The 16,648-nt window shown below is 31.9% G+C and overlaps 2 protein-coding genes across 3 annotated transcripts; one reads left to right on the forward strand and one right to left on the reverse strand.

Annotated features, from left to right (window-relative positions):
• The first annotated feature begins 1,160 nt into the window (after positions 1 to 1,160).
• On the forward strand, positions 1,161 to 3,542 carry LOC145638384 (uncharacterized). Of its 2 annotated transcripts, XM_081689353.1 has the most exons (3): positions 1,161 to 1,417; positions 1,508 to 1,634; positions 2,864 to 3,542. In XM_081689353.1, the coding sequence occupies exons 2-3, from the start codon at positions 1,550 to 1,552 to the stop codon at positions 3,475 to 3,477; spliced, it is 699 nt and encodes a 232-aa protein (XP_081545479.1). In that variant the 5' UTR covers positions 1,161 to 1,417; positions 1,508 to 1,549; the 3' UTR covers positions 3,478 to 3,542. The 2 variants fall into 2 exon arrangements, with proteins under 2 accessions (XP_081545479.1, XP_081545478.1); XM_081689352.1 differs by having other exon boundaries at positions 1,162 to 1,634.
• A 3,291-nt stretch (positions 3,543 to 6,833) lies between these two features.
• Positions 6,834 to 8,419, reverse strand: LOC145638385 (E3 ubiquitin-protein ligase ATL4-like). The gene has a single exon (XM_081689354.1). The coding sequence runs from the start codon at positions 8,250 to 8,252 to the stop codon at positions 7,290 to 7,292; it is 963 nt and encodes a 320-aa protein (XP_081545480.1). The 5' UTR covers positions 8,253 to 8,419; the 3' UTR covers positions 6,834 to 7,289.
• Between the last annotated feature and the right edge of the window lie 8,229 nt (positions 8,420 to 16,648).

Genomic DNA, 16,648 nt, shown 5'->3' on the forward strand with positions numbered 1-16,648 from the left:
TCACCTTATTATTGTTCATCAAAGCATTTTGTCTTGGGAGACCAAGTCGGTCCAGACCAGCAAAAGAAAGGAGCATCATCCTCAAATTTAAGAGTTAAATATAGTTTATATTTGTTGTATGGTCAAAGGAGATAATTATCTTCCTAAATTATAGACTATAGTTCCCTAGTATATTGCCATATATATTATAGTCAAAGGAAATAATTAACTTGATAAAAATGATAATTATCAATTTATAGTTAGTTGAACCCGAATATGACCTGACTTGGAAATGACCCGACCTGATTGTAACCTGTCAATTATTGACTTGAACATAACCTGACTTGAATCCGAGAATGACCTGACTTGGAAATGACCAACCTGATTTTAACTCGCAAATTATTGACTTGAACCGAACCCGACTTTAACCCGAGAATGACCTGACTTGAAAATGACCCAGCCTGATTATAATCCGCATTATTGACTTGAACCGAACCCGACTCGAACTCGAGAATTACCCTAACCTGTTTTAACCCGTGAAAACTTGAATTAAACCCGACCTATCGTTCACCCGACCCGAATTTAACCCGACGTAAACCCGACCCAAACCCGATAAGAAGCATGACCAGACGTGACCCGACTCAAGCATGACCCAACCCAAACCCGACCCACATAGGTTATGGAATTAATCTGAATTAGCCCAACTCAAACCCGACCCGCATAGGTTATGGAATTAATCTAAATTGATCCAACCCGATTTCACCCCACCCACTTTTACCTGACCCAAACTCGACCCGTTTACCCAAATTGACAGTTCTAATATACACCACTAATCCGGCGAGATTCAATATAGCAATGTGCAATTGATTTTCCTCTCTAAAACCTGACTTTGACATTGCAATCATAAACTCAATTTTTAATGCTCTAGTGGTCTACTCAAATTTTCCTCTCTAAAAAATTAAATTCATATATCAGGGTTCGCAAATCACAGCACAATAACCTGATTAAAAATTAAATTTGAATTGACACTTTAAACGACACAATAAAATACAATACGATATGCACATGAGCCTGGGCCTTTTCTCAGCTGCTCGTTCGAAAATCACAGCCTAAGTCCATCTTTAAATAAACCCACCAAAAGTTAATTAACACTCATAATATTCCTACTTTAGGAGAAGAACTTTGATTAGAGTACAGCCAGGCAAATTTTCTTGAATTTCGCTCCATTATTTGTCTATGCCTCTTCTCTTGCAATTGGCAATGGCAAAAAAAACACCAAAATATAAAAAAGCAATGAAGAAATATGACAATAGGTTACATGGGGTCCACATCAATCCCTCTTTTTCTCTCTTCAATCACCCAATATGATGTCCTCCACTTGTACATTTCAGAGTTCAAACAAAAATTTCCGCTAATTCTTCCAATTTCAGCTGCCAATGTTTGTACCCTTTTCAATTTTAGGGTTCTTGTGAAATGGTGGGAAAGAACTAATTAGGGTTTTTATTTGATGTAACTTCTTTTTTTGCAGAAAATTTGAAAACCCAGTTCAGAAAATTAGCACTAATAAGTAATGGCAAAAGGGTTTTTTCCCTTCCATCTAATTTTGTTCTGTGGATTACTGCTTGTTGCTGAAGTTAGCTCCAAGAAAGCTCATGGTAAAAATTCTCATTTTTAGTTCTGAAATCTCTCAAATTTAGTCATTTTTTGATAATTACATTTTATGGGTATTTTTATTCTATATTGCTGTTTATATTTAGTGCAATTAGATCAAAATATGATCTTGAGCTATATTGTTTGATGAATTCATTGTTTAGATATAGTGTTAAGCTATGTTGGAGGTTCTGTACTTTATATTATAGCTACCATAGTATATGCATAACCATAATCATATATTTATATTTCCAAGTTTCTAGTAATATAGTATGTTGTTGCCTAAATTTTGACTAATAATGGTGATTTGACATGTTTTACATATTGTGAGAAATGTTGGGTTACTACTTACTATATTCTAATATAAATGGATTAGAATCTTTAGGATTTCTCATCTTTGTGAGTTTTAATTAGTACATTGCATTTTTGCTGGCTTAACTTTGAGGGTATCCTGTTAAGATCAGTATCTGACTATCTACGCTCTACTATGATTGGGCTACGAGCAAGTGAGGTATTCTAATCCGAAATCCGGTCTTGCTAGTACAATTGTAGAAGTAGTTGGTTGTCTACAGTGAGAAATTAAGCTTAAGTTTGCTCTGAGATAGATCTTGTTATTTGTTAAGGTAGCTCATGGCGCTAGAGCCGGATAATGTTCCTTCACCCTCACACCCTGAAACTTTAGTTTGTTGCGGATTCTTTAATCCCCGAATTTTCTAACTTCTGATGTGAGCCCTTGTGGAGCTGATCCCTCCAATAGAATGTGTAAACCAAGTAGCCTGTTAAGAGCATTATTGTGAATCCATTTTGAAATTCCAATTTGATTCCGAATTAGATGCATCAGCTTTATCACAGTAACTTAAATGTCAACTTGGGAGTTAAGGCTTCACTTAAGCACCAACAGTAAAGTGGGAATTGATGTATGTTCTGCATAGAAACTAGAAACAGAGCAGAGAGATTAAAAAAGTCACCTTGGATAAGAATTGTTATGGAAAATAATAGTCAACTATGATAAGAAACGCGATAAAAATAAATCTTCTGGCTGCCTTTTTCAATGTGCCTTTTGTTCTAGACTAATGTAAATTTATACAACTACAAGGTACTGTCATTTATACTCACTATCCAAGTATAAGATGCATTTCTTGTCAATGCAATAATATGAGAGCTTCATAGAATAACTGATTAGACTTGAGGAAAAGAGTTGTGTAATTCTTTATATCTGAAATGTTACCCACAGGCAATTCAGCCAAAGAAATTGTTGACATCATCAACAAGAACCGTACTGCCATAAAACTGCCTCCGTTGTATGACAGTGCTGGGCTGGGGTGCATGGCCTTGCAATACGCAGAGGAGTGCAAGGGGAACTGTACTAGCAGCAATACTGTGAGTTGTCGACCCTTGGAAGATGATTTCACAGAAGTCTATGCTCCTGATTGTGGAGTGGAACTACCTACTTTTGGCACTATATCTGGTAAACTTGTGGGGTGCTGGTCTAAGCACCTTGTGCCATCAGACGCCTTCTCACAGGTTCTTGTTCATGACAAAAAGTCTCTGTCTCTCCTTACAAACAAAACACACACTGAGGTGGGAGTTGGTGTGGCTTCAACCCATAAGGGACATTTCTTCTGGTGTGTGCTGTTTAGTAGTGATCAGACTAATTCAAGTTTCATTCTCGAAGACCATGGACAGGGTATCAAACAGAAGCAAGGGTGCTTTAGCGGAACCAATACAACTTGCAATGAAGGATCTAGTATGCAAGGCGGCATATTTTTCTGCAGTTTGTCTGGTATTTTCACCTCAATTTTCTTGCTGTTGATCTGTAAAAATGTGGATATTTTGTTTTGTCTATGAAGAATTTTGACCTTTCTATTTAAATGAAGAGTTTCTTGGAGTTAGAAGCAACTTTCCAGTTATTATTATTATAAGTATAATTGAATCTGGTTTCGTGTTCTCAATATTTTTTGGTATATTGTAAGGCCAGATCACCATTGATGAAGCTCCTCGTCTTTGTTCTTTGATCATGTAGTCTAAATATGTATAGAATGGCATAGTAGATACAGTAAAATAGCAAACATTAGGAAATTGTTAAGAAAGATCTATAATGGATCTAGATCAAAATGCTTATGCTTTGTGAGTTCTTACCCTTTGATAGAAGAGGATGGTAATGGTTGTTTACTAAACAAGACCTTGAAGATCACTAGGCTCCTTTATCTAGATTAACATAAGCAATAAAATGCAATCAAATCATTCGTACGTAATATACTTTGATCAACCTTTCATATGTAGAAGGCAGGTCACCCTGTGTATGGCCCTTTTGCCAACAATATGCAATCATATGTGATATTGGTGACATCCCTATTGTGGTACAGGATTGCGGAAGGAATGTCTCCAAGGGCACACATGGTTCCTTTTGTGTTCTTTAATGTGGCCTCCATAAATCATGTATGGTTCCATTTGTGCTCTTCCGCCGATAATATGCAATGATATGTGCTATTGGTGACATTCCTTTTGCGATTCCTTTTGTGGTACAAGATCTCAAAGGAATCGCTAAAGGAATGGCACCAAGAGCGCATATGGTTGCATTTGTGGTCTTTGGCCTCTGTAAACCGAATTATTGAAACACACTCATTGTATGTCAAGTTTGAGCTAGATTTAAAGGATTAATTGATTAGTTAGATCATCCATTTAAAACGCACATCCATTCACATTCAAGATAATTGATCCATAATTGTAGCTCCTCCACAGACCACAGTTCATTACTTAGTAATTTTATACCAAGTCAAACTAATAATTTTCTTAAAATAAATAAAGAGGTAAGTCTTTAGCCCACTCTAATGATCACCTGAAAATCTCTTTTGATATAAACCATCACTTGCTTTGGGTGTTAAGAGTTGGGTTAGGCAATAAGGGAGGTGTTCTAATAGAATACTTCGTCATCATGTGGCCTACCCTTTTGCTTGAGCCTTGTTACCTTGCCTTAGGGCCTGTTCTGATTAATTGAACTGATATAAACTGAACTGAATATTTTATGAGAGAAGGAAATTAAGATAAGAACTGAACTGAACTTATTGGAGCTAAGCTGAACTGAACTGAACTGTACTGAAAAGAACAAACATTTAGCCTTGCGTTGCACATCTTGTAATGAGTACATTTACATACACAGATACAAATTTCTATCATCATTTATTTGATTATTTCAAGTGCACCAAAAATAATAGATATTCGTATTTTGCATAATGCTTGTAATATGTTCTATATAAAAAAAAAAACTCTTCTAATTTTTTTTTGTAATGATGGTGAATTAATTAGGAGAGAGAATTTGTAGGGTGCAAAATTTGAGTGGATTGATATAGAGTAGAGACTCGGCCCACCATAATGGGCCTCACTTATGTACCATAACATTCCTTTTAACCTCAGCATATACGACATGACTCTATAAACAGCAAAATGATCTTGCTCCAATAACGTACGAGGGGAATAAGACAAAAATGTGGTAAATTGGTGAAAATCACTCTGCATTATTAGGTAAATAGGTAAGCACCAGTAAAAAAAAAAAAAAAAAAAAGACATAGCCAAATTTGACAAAATGTTAAATTGGAATATTTCAGTTTTAATTGATAAACATTAAGTTCAATTTTAGTAATAATCAGTTTTTGCCTTTTATAAAAATGTATTGACAGACAATGAATTAGGGCATGTTCTCTTACGTTGAAATTCAGTTCAGTTCATTTAAGCTCAATTCAGTTCAGTTCAGTTCATTTCAGCTCAATGCAGTTCAGTTCAGTTCAGCTCAACTCCTAATTTCCTTCTCTTATAAAATATTCATTTCATTTCAGTTCAGTTCAGTTCAGCTGAGTTCAGTCAATGAGAACATGTCCTTAGTAATTTTGTATGACCTGGTTTAACTTATTTGAAGCTCGTTTGTCAAAAAAAAAAAAAAAAAAATATTTGAAGGTTGATCCTATCCAAATGAACTTGATGATCTGCTCCATAAAATTTATGTACAATCACTAATAAATACAGAGTAGAATATAATTAAATCAAGTCATAATTTAATCAAATCCGAATCAAAGGGCTCTTCATCTTATCATCTACATAACTTAATCCGATAATGTACTCCGTACCATTTACTCATATCATACTCCAAAGTAAATTTATTCCTATCTCGTGTTAAAAAATAAAAATAAAACAGAAAGGATAAAAATTGGCGAATGGCAGAGAGGGGAAAACAAAGAAAGAAAACACAAAGCAGACAAAGAGGATAGATAAAAATCCGTATCTTAGTGATACAAAAACAAAAAAACATCCACCACCTACATTGTAACGCTTCCCAAACAAATATACTTAATTTACTAACTAACAAACAAGTACCCAACACTAACATCAACATTAATCCACTTACAAAGTTAGCACAACTACACCCAGCTTCTGTATCTCACATTACACTTGTTTTTTCAACCAACTTTTTTGAACCCTTACTTTTTAAAATTAATTAATATAATTATAAAATTAATCTAATGTACAAAAAATCACTAACTCTTTCCAAAAGATAAAATCTCAGAAAGAAACTCAACTTCTGAAGAATAGAATGTTAGTTTCTTTTTTGTTTGAGTGCTACTCAAGTCTCCTTTTTTTTTTTTACTCCGTACTATGTTTGGCTATTTTTTTTTTATTGATATTTCATTATCGTGGAGTTTATTTTTCTGCTTTTTATCTGGGTATTTTTGGGGGTTGAAATAGGGAAAAGTGGAATAAAGTGAAAAAAGGGGTATTTTTTCAGGAGATTAATGTGCTTTATTGTAATTTGTAAATGACGTGGTGCAATTCATCATATGATCTGATTATCCTTTATTTTGTGACAAAGCATGGACATGTATTTTATTGTACTCATTAGCTCAATATTTACATTAACATAACACTTTTTATTACATCCGTTAACTATTAGGTGCAACAAAGGGTTATTATTTGTGAGACATAAACATAAAATATTCTTTTGTTACACATAAAAATTAACAGAGGTAATATATCAAAGTAGTGCTAATAATATTTAAAGTATTTTTTCTTCTTATTCTTTCAATTTTCAATTTATTATCTCATTATAATGTTTTTTTTTTGGTGCTAACGAAGTACTACTATATACGAAGTATATTATGGACTTTACAATGTGTTCATGCTTAGAAAATGTTAGGGCCTTTTTCCAAACATAGCATTCTATAATTGGTTATACGATCATGTTCTTGAAAACCACTAAAATGAAGTATTGAAGAAATAAAACCATTGTAAAATGCCACATTTAATATACAGACAGAACAACCATTTCATAATTTCTACCCAAAAATAAAACCATTAAATTAACATTAATATATCAAATAATGTGGTAAAATCATTAAACGATTATTCATGGAAGGTTAAGTATTATTTGAGCAAGTAAAATCTTCTCTAAAATAAACACCAACCCAAATTAAACTCCCACAAAAAATAAAAAGGAAAAAAAATCTGCAATAATAGGAAGAAAATATTTCTACCTCTTATAAACTTGAATTCCGGAAGTAATTTTTTTGGTTTTTTTTTTTTTTTTTTTTTGTTTCCATATATCTATACACCAAAAAATTTGTAAAAATTACAGTAACAAAACTACCGGATCTACAGAGCTGAAATGACCATTATACCCCTGACAACCATCTAAACAACTCACCGATTTCATCACCGAGTCGACTCGCTTCCAAGTCCAACTCATCACTAACTCGGTTGTTCACTCCATCAAACTCAGGCATCGGCGTCGTCGTAGTCTCTCTCCTACTACTCCCCGTAAAAAACCATCTCCCAGACCCACGAAACGACGAGGAGAGAGAATGTGACAGGTAATCCTTCAACCATCCACCTCCAATAATACTCCCGCCACGTGTCCCTACCTCGGACGCTAACGCCGCGGACGGGTAGTGGTCATCGACTTTAAACTCTGTCGTTGATGAATTCCGTCGGAATGAGCCGGAGTGAATCTCCGAAACGACGTCGTCATCGTTGACGATGTAGTCGAAGTTACCGCCGAGGGAGTAGGTTCTTCTGACGGGGAGTTCGGCGGAGTTTCGTTGACTGACGTTTCCGATTTCGACGCGGAAGCTTCGAGAGTTTTGCGAGGAGGAGGAGAGAGAGAGAGGATCATCGTTGGAGTCTGGTAGGAAGACTGGTGACCGGCAAAGAGGGCATGATTGGTTGGAATTTAGCCACGTGTCGATGCAATCAGCGTGGAACACGTGGCAGCAGATTGGGAGGAGACGGAGGAGGTCTTTCTCCTCGAATTTGGACAAACATACGGCGCAGTCTCCGGTGGATTTTAATGCGTCGAAAGTGAATAATGGGAGAGCGTCGAGAAGTGGGTTTGTCGGAGATACGCGGCGAGTGGAGAGAGAATGAGGGTGGTTTACGGTAGTTGATGATGACGTGGCTGCGTTGGTGTTACGGTGACGGCGGAGGAAGCGGAGGAGGAGGTAGAGAGAAGCTGATAAAATGACGGCGATTGCGAGGATTAGTACTGTGATGAGGATGCTAGGGCTGACGTCACTTCCGCCGGAATGTGTACCTCCGCCGTTGCCGGTGTTGTAGTCTAGTAATTTCCGGCGTATCATTGTTGTTGTAGTGGAGAGGAGAGAGAAAGTAGAGAGAGAAAGAGAGAGCGTAGGAGGGGGTTTTGAGAGAGGGGTTGGGGGAAGGTGAGGGATTTAAATGAAGGAGATTAATACTTAATTTGGAATTTTTGTTTTTGTTTATGTTTTTGATTTAATTAATAATGAATATTTTATTTTGGGTAAGAAAGGGTGGAGTGAGTGAGGAAGAAAGAGGAGGTATGTAACGGGGGTGAGACCCTGTTTTTTAAAGTTGCTCTGCTCTGTTGAATTCTGCAGTGTGTGGAAGCCTAACCCTGTTTTGGCCTGAGTGTATGAACGAGTACTATCAAGTAATTTTATGCTATTTTTGGTTAATATAAGGTTAATTTTGTGTGATATTGATTTATGGGAATTGGGATTTTTTTTTAATCATTATTGATTTCAGAAAGTATGATTAGCTTCTATAATTAGATTTGGACATTTTTTTTTAAAATTGAGAAAAGCAAGTTTTATTCAACAGCAATAGCCATTTTTAAGAAGCAAAGATACTTAAAGTGATTACATGGCAATATTTGGATTTCAGTAGCAATTCATGTGAATTAAAGTATGTAGAGAATAATTATTTGTCATGATATAAAATAAATAGTTTAATCCTAAAAAAAAAAAAAGAAGAAGAAGAAGAAAAAATATACTTCGTATCATATTAACATGATGTATGGAATATTAATTTTGTTGCATCAATAGCATATTTGCATTAGCAAAACAAAGAAACACACAATTCATTCTAGCTTTTGTGCCCAGTTGATATTAAATTTCAATGTGTTAAATTGTTAATATAAAGACAATTTTGTACAGTGACTACAATTAATATATTTTGAAATATAATACTCCGTAATAAATTAAAATCTAGACCATATTAGGAATAATTGATATACTTGATGAGGCTTATAATATTTTTTATTTAGGAGTACTTCGTATTAATTTTTTTTTTTTACTTTTTTTCGTTGTTGTAGGAAGGAGAAGCCTTACACTAAAGAATAATTTATTTATTTTATAAAAAAATTAAGTAGGGCGTGTGTGGCACGCATCAAAATTAATATAAAATAAGTCAATGTAAGTTATATAAGCCTATGAATGCTCCTCGGTCTAAGGGCAAGGAAGTAAGGATATTGGACTAAGCTTAATTACTTTATGAACACAACTTTTTGTTAAGAAAATAGGGTTTGGAGAGTAACAATCTTATTCTTTACTTGTCTGTTTGTTTCTTAAATGATATGGCAATATTTATAAGTGGTATGAGAATGTGTATTGTATCACAAAATTATTATCTAATCTATCGTTGCAAATAATATGTAATGGAGGTTGTATTTTTTTTCTTATGTAATGGTATGGAGAAGATCAAACTTGTGCATTGACATGTATATCAAGTTTGACTGCGTCAATTATTCTAAAACGAATGAAATATGTTTGAATAATTTATCCACTGGATAAATGTATGGAGGTGGGGTATGTAGAGTGGGGTGTGATTATTAATAATGTAGAAAAATTGCTGTTTGTGCCTAGTGTATAATTTGTATGACTGCATAAAAATAGAGTCCCACCATCAATTTAATGACAATTCACTTACCCCGGCCCTGAGCTTCATAGATATACTACATGTACTAATGTACATAATGTAGCTGGAAGATAGACTTTAAGTCCATTTAATTTGGCAATAAATGAGTAACTAACATAGTTACCTGAAGTTTATAATTGTACATATTTAAAGCTAGCATAGTAGCATTACATACATTCCAGATGAATTCATAACATAATATATAATTCAAACTATAAACAAGTATAATCTTAATTAATCCCTAATAACGTGCACCTATAACCAGCTCCACAACTTTGCTACTAGCTATTATAGTCGTATGAAAAGTATATAGTATATGATTTTACTCTAATTTTAAGTATATCTTATTAGTTGTAATGTTGCATGCAAATATACATGGCATGCCCTAATTATCATTATAGAGTTGGTAGATAATTATTCTGAGAACAATATATATGTATATATGCTAGTAGGAGTATTATTTCAATTATACACAGCAATTATATGCTTAGATCGATTATTATTATATCATCAAGATAAGTCTATGCAACAACTACTGAACAAATTAGCAAATTTTGTTCCATTGGTTATATTAATAATACATGTCATATAATTAATTATTAAACATTTTTAATTTCATATATATATACATTACAGAGGTTAATTTATATAGGCGAAAGTTATTATTTGAAATTAAATTGACCTTTTAAGCGCTCTGAGCCTTTGCTAGATTATACACACAAGAGTGCGTGTTAGTTAATGCTTGATATGTTATTTATTTGAGCTGAGTATGTCGTCTTAATTGATTCATATATGATTGTATAGATTTTAAGTTTGATCTTATTATCTTTTCCCGGAAAAAGCATAAAAGTCAATTAATAAAGCTTTTGGCTGGAAAATTATAGAGGGCTTGTTGTGCTCCATATAAAGGCACGCAATTAATATCTTGGTCTTTCTTAATTCTTTGATTTAGTAAGTACAACATACCCCTTAGTCAAAACATCCATATCATCATGTCTCATACTCATCATAATATAACCATATAATAAGCTAATCCATTACATAAGTGTATATACATAAATCAGCTATCATTATCAATCAAATTAATTACCACCTTTAGAAATTTTAAAAATTATTTAATCAACCGCGCCAATAAAGTCAAAAAGTTAATATCAACAAAAATTGATCCTAATTTCATCAACAATAAAATCATCTTATTACAGAAACTCTGCTAATTAATTATATGGTTGATTAAAATCTAGAGAAGATTATATTAAGAAGGCTTAAAGTTGTTGGATAACAAAAAGCCAATAGCTAAAGGTCAAAATCATTCAAGTTGTTAGCCGAATTTTTGTTGTTACTTCTCATAAATTTTGTAAAAATGAATGAGGATAAAAATTGTGTGGAACTCAAGGAATTTTGTAGTCAATTTTTTCTGGTTTTTGTTTTCCTCACATTACATAACGTACCAAAATAGAAGGATTTATTTTGGACCACATTTTAAGTTATAGAGAAATATATTAAATCTTGGTCTTAGGATTTAGAACGTTTATATTTCTAGGATATACTATTTTATATACTTCGTATATCATATATGTAGTACTTACTCCGTATATAGTTACATTAACTTTGACTTTTATTTATACGATTTTTTCAGTTTTTAGGGGATTTCTTTCAATTCTTAATGTAGGTATTAATAGGTGGACAACATGGTATAAGTATTTAGCTTATTTTGACGTAATGTATGATGTATCCAATATTATCAATGGTTAATTATTAAGTAAATTGTATACTCGTACGTAATAAAAAAAAAATCATCTCTAATTTTCCCAATAATTGTATGTAACAAATGTTCATTAAACCTAATTGCTTATTGAGCAAAAATAATGATAACCATTTTTTTTTTCTATCTATATGGGCCCTAATATGTTCACCTTTTTAATTCTTAATTAATTCATTAAAAATAAGTTTAATTAACACTAAATAAATTCAGTTAAGGTAAGTTTATATAAAAAAAAAATAATAATTTAAAACAAATTTTGATAAGCTATGGCTGAATTATTTATAACAACTTCCCAAATTTAGTTTACAAATTACAATTAAACAAGTTCTAATAATTAGGACGACTATATTATGATTAAATCTACTGTAATAACCTTAACTAAGTTCAAATAAGTAAAAATCAAGTAAACAGAATGCGCTTATATGTAATAGCAAACTGAACCGTTGCTAAATATAATAAACTATCTCGTTGTCGCTTAAGAATATGCATGCTATCTAGCTAATCCAGAGAAGATATTTTTGTTATAAATTTTTTTTTACAGCAAAGTATGAAATAAGAAAGGCAGATGAGACGACATGACAACAATGTAAAGACTAGAGCTGTAGTCATTGAATGTTCACGCAGCTTTTCCATATGATGCGGCGACGTATCAGTCTTATACCATGCATAATTTCTCTATTTTATTCACCATTTCATTCCTCTTGTATTTTACAGCGCACTCAAACGCCCCCAAATTAATTATACCAATTTCATTTTAATTAATTAGATATAATATAGATAGGGTTAGCTTAACTGTATCATTATCCACTTTCATTTTGCATTACCATGTTGACTATACTTTTTAATATTATTTATATTATAATGTTTTTATAATCCTATAGAATAATATTATACCAAGTATATAAGACTATTTAATATAAACATAATACTACCTCCGTTTCTTTTTAGTTGACACGTATTCCTTTTTACGAAGTTTTTTTTTTTTTGTTGACACATTTTTTTTTTGGTAATTTTTTTATCTTCCATTTACAAGCTACCCCACTTGCTTTTTCATTCTCTCTCACTCTCTCTCCTCCCCTTAATATATGTGTCTAAATCAGACGCGTCAACTAAATAGAAATGAAGGAATATACTATATACATATACGGAGTATTTTGCTTTCTTGACAATTATCTATCTTGGCATGCACAATGAATACTGAAAAGGAATATATTGTCCGTCCAACAAAGTTGCTACCATGCATTAACCATACTAATAATGTAATTAATAGTACTAATAAATAATAATACCACTTCTGTTATTAATTTTTGAATTTGTGTCAAAGTTATGGTTATTTTCTTACTGTTACATTGATTATTATATTGAACTAATTAAACAACATTAAATAGTAATGGAGATGGTACTATAGATTATACTAATGGTTACTTGGTTAGTTTAACTGTATCATTATCTCTCTCGAGTCCCTTTTAACTAGCTAGCTTCAGCATAATCATTATTTTTATATTGACTAAAATTAATTACAATCGTATTAGCTACCTTCTTTTTCATGATCATCATCAGATCACCATACACGGATAGGATGTAACATATGCCTTTAAAATTACATACGACTCTCAAGTCTCTACCTTCATAATAGTCGAGTCATTCTTATAATCTCTACTTATTTTGAAGCAATGATAATCATATATAAATTAAACCAGGCAATTATGTACTATCGATCCATTTATGAATCGTACGACTACATATTCTAAACATAACCTAATAACCTAAAAAAATTGCCCAACAAATATTACCACAACGTTAATTAGAACAACTGGACTGGTCCAAGAAAAAGAAATCAGAAAGAATGTTGAGAAATTTTAATTTAATAGATTATAGAATATGGTTGGATATTAAAGAATGTGATTAGATGATTTAATTACAAGTTTGAAGACAAACACCCACGCATGCACATGTGTTCCAGTTAATGCTAACTTCTTAAAATACAACATAATCTTTTTCTTTTTTTTTTTTTTTTTCTTTTTTAATAAAATGAGTTATTGCATTTGTTGTATTTAGCACTTCAATAATTATAAATAATTAAGGAAAAGGACACAACTGCATTGAAGAAACAAATCTCACAACCTGACACGTAAGATTTTCTATGACAAGGGTCATTTATTAAAAAAATAAATAAAATCTCAGGTGTGTAAAAATAAAAATTAGCTCACCTAAAATAAATATAAATGTTATAATTGTTCATGGTATATAACTTTATAAGCTTAGTCATCAAAAACATATTCAAATTCTCTTTCACAATTGAAGAAGATTAAAATTTTAGGTTTGGCAAAAAATATGGGTAACAACTCAACTAATCAAAAAATAAAAACCCTATTTATTCTAAAAAGTAGGTCAATTTTATGAGAAAAGTTGGTGGATAATATCTTTTTAGAGTTTTTAGTTAGGTGGATAAAACATGCAAATATATATAACAAGAAAAATGATGTAAGTGATGATTATAAAATGGGATTTATTACTTGTTCTAATTATAATTACCTTGGTGAGCAAGTTAGGAAATTATTAGACAGTTGTATAGTTTTATGATCTTATAAAAACTTTATATTATATAATAAGGAATTTATATGTTTCAAGTTAGGGGTTGAGGAAATGACAACACATTTTTTTTTTTTTTTTTTTTTTTTTTTTTTTTCCAACTTCTAAGAAGATGCATGCTAACTGTTTTGGGGGTTTCTTGTAATATAGGGACTCTTATAGAAATGTGCCTTTTTTGTGGTGTTTAGGGTGGGAGCTGGATGCATATATGGTTGATAAGTTGTTAGATAAATGTTTGAAATTGCACTTAGTAGAAAAATAAGATTGGAATAAATGAAGTTGGAGGTTTAAAATTGTGTAATATCGATGTATGTTGTACACATAAGATTTCAATTTATTTTACAAAAAAAGGGCGTTTAAAGTTTATACACTAGAATTTTGAAGGTATTCTGTTCTGATATGATGAAACAAATTTAATGCAACAAATTAAAGGAAGTAAACATATAGAGAGCACAACTAATAATAGTTGAGTAAGGCCATTGAATTGATTTATATTTTATATCTAATTAAGGTATCACTAAGCTACTCACTAGTACGGACTACATAGTATATGTGAGCTATGTCTTCAATTAAGTAAATGTATAAAGTATATATATGCATACATTTTTTTTTGGAAGGTAATAAGAATTGTCTTATTGATTTGAAGTCTCTTACGATTTAACTCGGCTCATGTTAGTGGTCTAGTGGATAGACACTTTTAGAGTTGGGGACTTGAGGGGGGGGGGGGGGGGGGAGAGGGTAAAGGATTAACACCGAATAGTGAATATCCAATCTTCAAAGTGCCCCTAGTGAGGAAAAGTACATACATACACACACGTAGTATTTATCTTATGCATTAATGTACATAAAGTGTCTACATCGATTTGTTTTGCGACGTAGGACTAGGAGCAATAAATAAGACCTTAGCTTCAATCTGACATGGTAGCAGCAACATTTAATTTGACTTTGAATACTTTTAGTAGAGGCAGATAATTGAATGAATGAATTATCAAGTTAAATAAATGCCCAAACTTTGAAGGGTAGGTTCAAAAGTGATGCAAATATATAACAAGTACTTTCCTAAAGTTTTGAGTAAAAATGTGACTACATTATATATATACCTTACGATTAAAGGGATGTTCCAAAATAATTATTAATTTTATTATTAAAAAACCCAAAAAAAATAAAAATGCTTTGCTTTGTTTATACTCCTAGCATTGCGTGCTGGTTTATTATAATTATTTTTAAGGACAATTGGAAGATTATAGATAGTAAAAATCAAAGGAAGAAAAAGGGATAAAAAAATCGGCATGTTTGACATTCTACACGATACAATGCTTGTAGCTCAAGTGTGGGGCTATCCCTTACCCCTCATGCTAAGGAAGTGTGATACCTTTACTATGTTTTTGATAGTATAAGGTAATGCATCTATATAATGTCAATAAATTGTATGTACAAATATATATGTATTGATTGCGACATGTGATGAATCAGTAAATCGGCTCAAATTAGAATTGATTATTATATTGTATCGATATCTCTTATGTCTATTTCATGGTTTTATTAACGAAGATACTCTTGATTGATGACAATTGTACTGTGTTAGAATTCGTCGTTTCTCCATCACTTGATTTTGGTTATGCTTTGATAATATTAAATGTCTCTTAAATCACATGATAAGTGATATATATCTAGCTATTTAAGCCTAATTACGCCAATATATCAAATTGTGAAGAAAATCAAACCTTATCAAATCATACTTTAAATTTAGATCAAGTCACCTTGTTTTAAGTAAAAAGAACATCCAGTCACTATATAATAATTATAATTCAACGCAATAGAAAGCTAAATTTTATTACAATATTTTGAAAATTGAAATAGTGAACGTGTCTACTAATGGCGGAAACTTGGAGTACTAAAATGGCAAGCATTTATTTTGGTTAATTCAATTTCATTGACATTTGACACTAGTGACCTTGATTCAATTCAACCTTGTTGTATTGAATAGTAGTGAATGTTAGATATCGAAAAATAATGCTCCATAATCATAATGGAAACGCTTAACCAAATACACTTTACTGGATATTATATTATTACAAAGCTAAAAAAACTACCTACAATGGCTCACCAAAGCAAATGACATCTTGCTTAACAATATTTATGGGCTTATTATTGTAATGGAAGATGGTAGCTGTGGAATTACTAATTTCGTATCCTAATCTTCCCTTTTTTTTTATTTTTTTAGCCAAAATAAGCGTTGATTTATTAAAATATGTACTTTTTTTCCAACTATACCCTTGCAATCATATACTTGTACTTCAGTGCATAATTTAACTATTTATATCTTTAATTACCGATAAGCAAAAATTATGAAAAATTGATATTATGAAAATATTTATCGTGGCGAATCTAACAAAATCCCACATGACTATATTTTTCATTACATATAAAACATAAAACACGGTCAAA

The sequence above is a fragment of the Chenopodium album genome, chromosome 7, assembly GCF_948465745.1.
Source record: "Chenopodium album chromosome 7, dcCheAlbu1.1, whole genome shotgun sequence".
NCBI lineage: Eukaryota > Viridiplantae > Streptophyta > Magnoliopsida > Caryophyllales > Amaranthaceae > Chenopodium > Chenopodium album.

What these genes read in the sequence shown, in the direction of transcription:
- LOC145638385 (XM_081689354.1), bottom strand. Translation starts at nt 8,252, where the DNA reads ATGATACGCCGGAAATTACTAGACTACAACACCGGCAACGGCGGAGGT.
- LOC145638384 (XM_081689353.1), top strand. Translation starts at nt 1,550, where the DNA reads ATGGCAAAAGGGTTTTTTCCCTTCCATCTAATTTTGTTCTGTGGATTA. An exon ending in TAGCTCCAAGAAAGCTCATG is followed by an intron (nt 1,635 to 2,863) that starts GTAAAAATTCTC and finishes TGTTACCCACAG; the next exon opens with GCAATTCAGCCAAAGAAATT.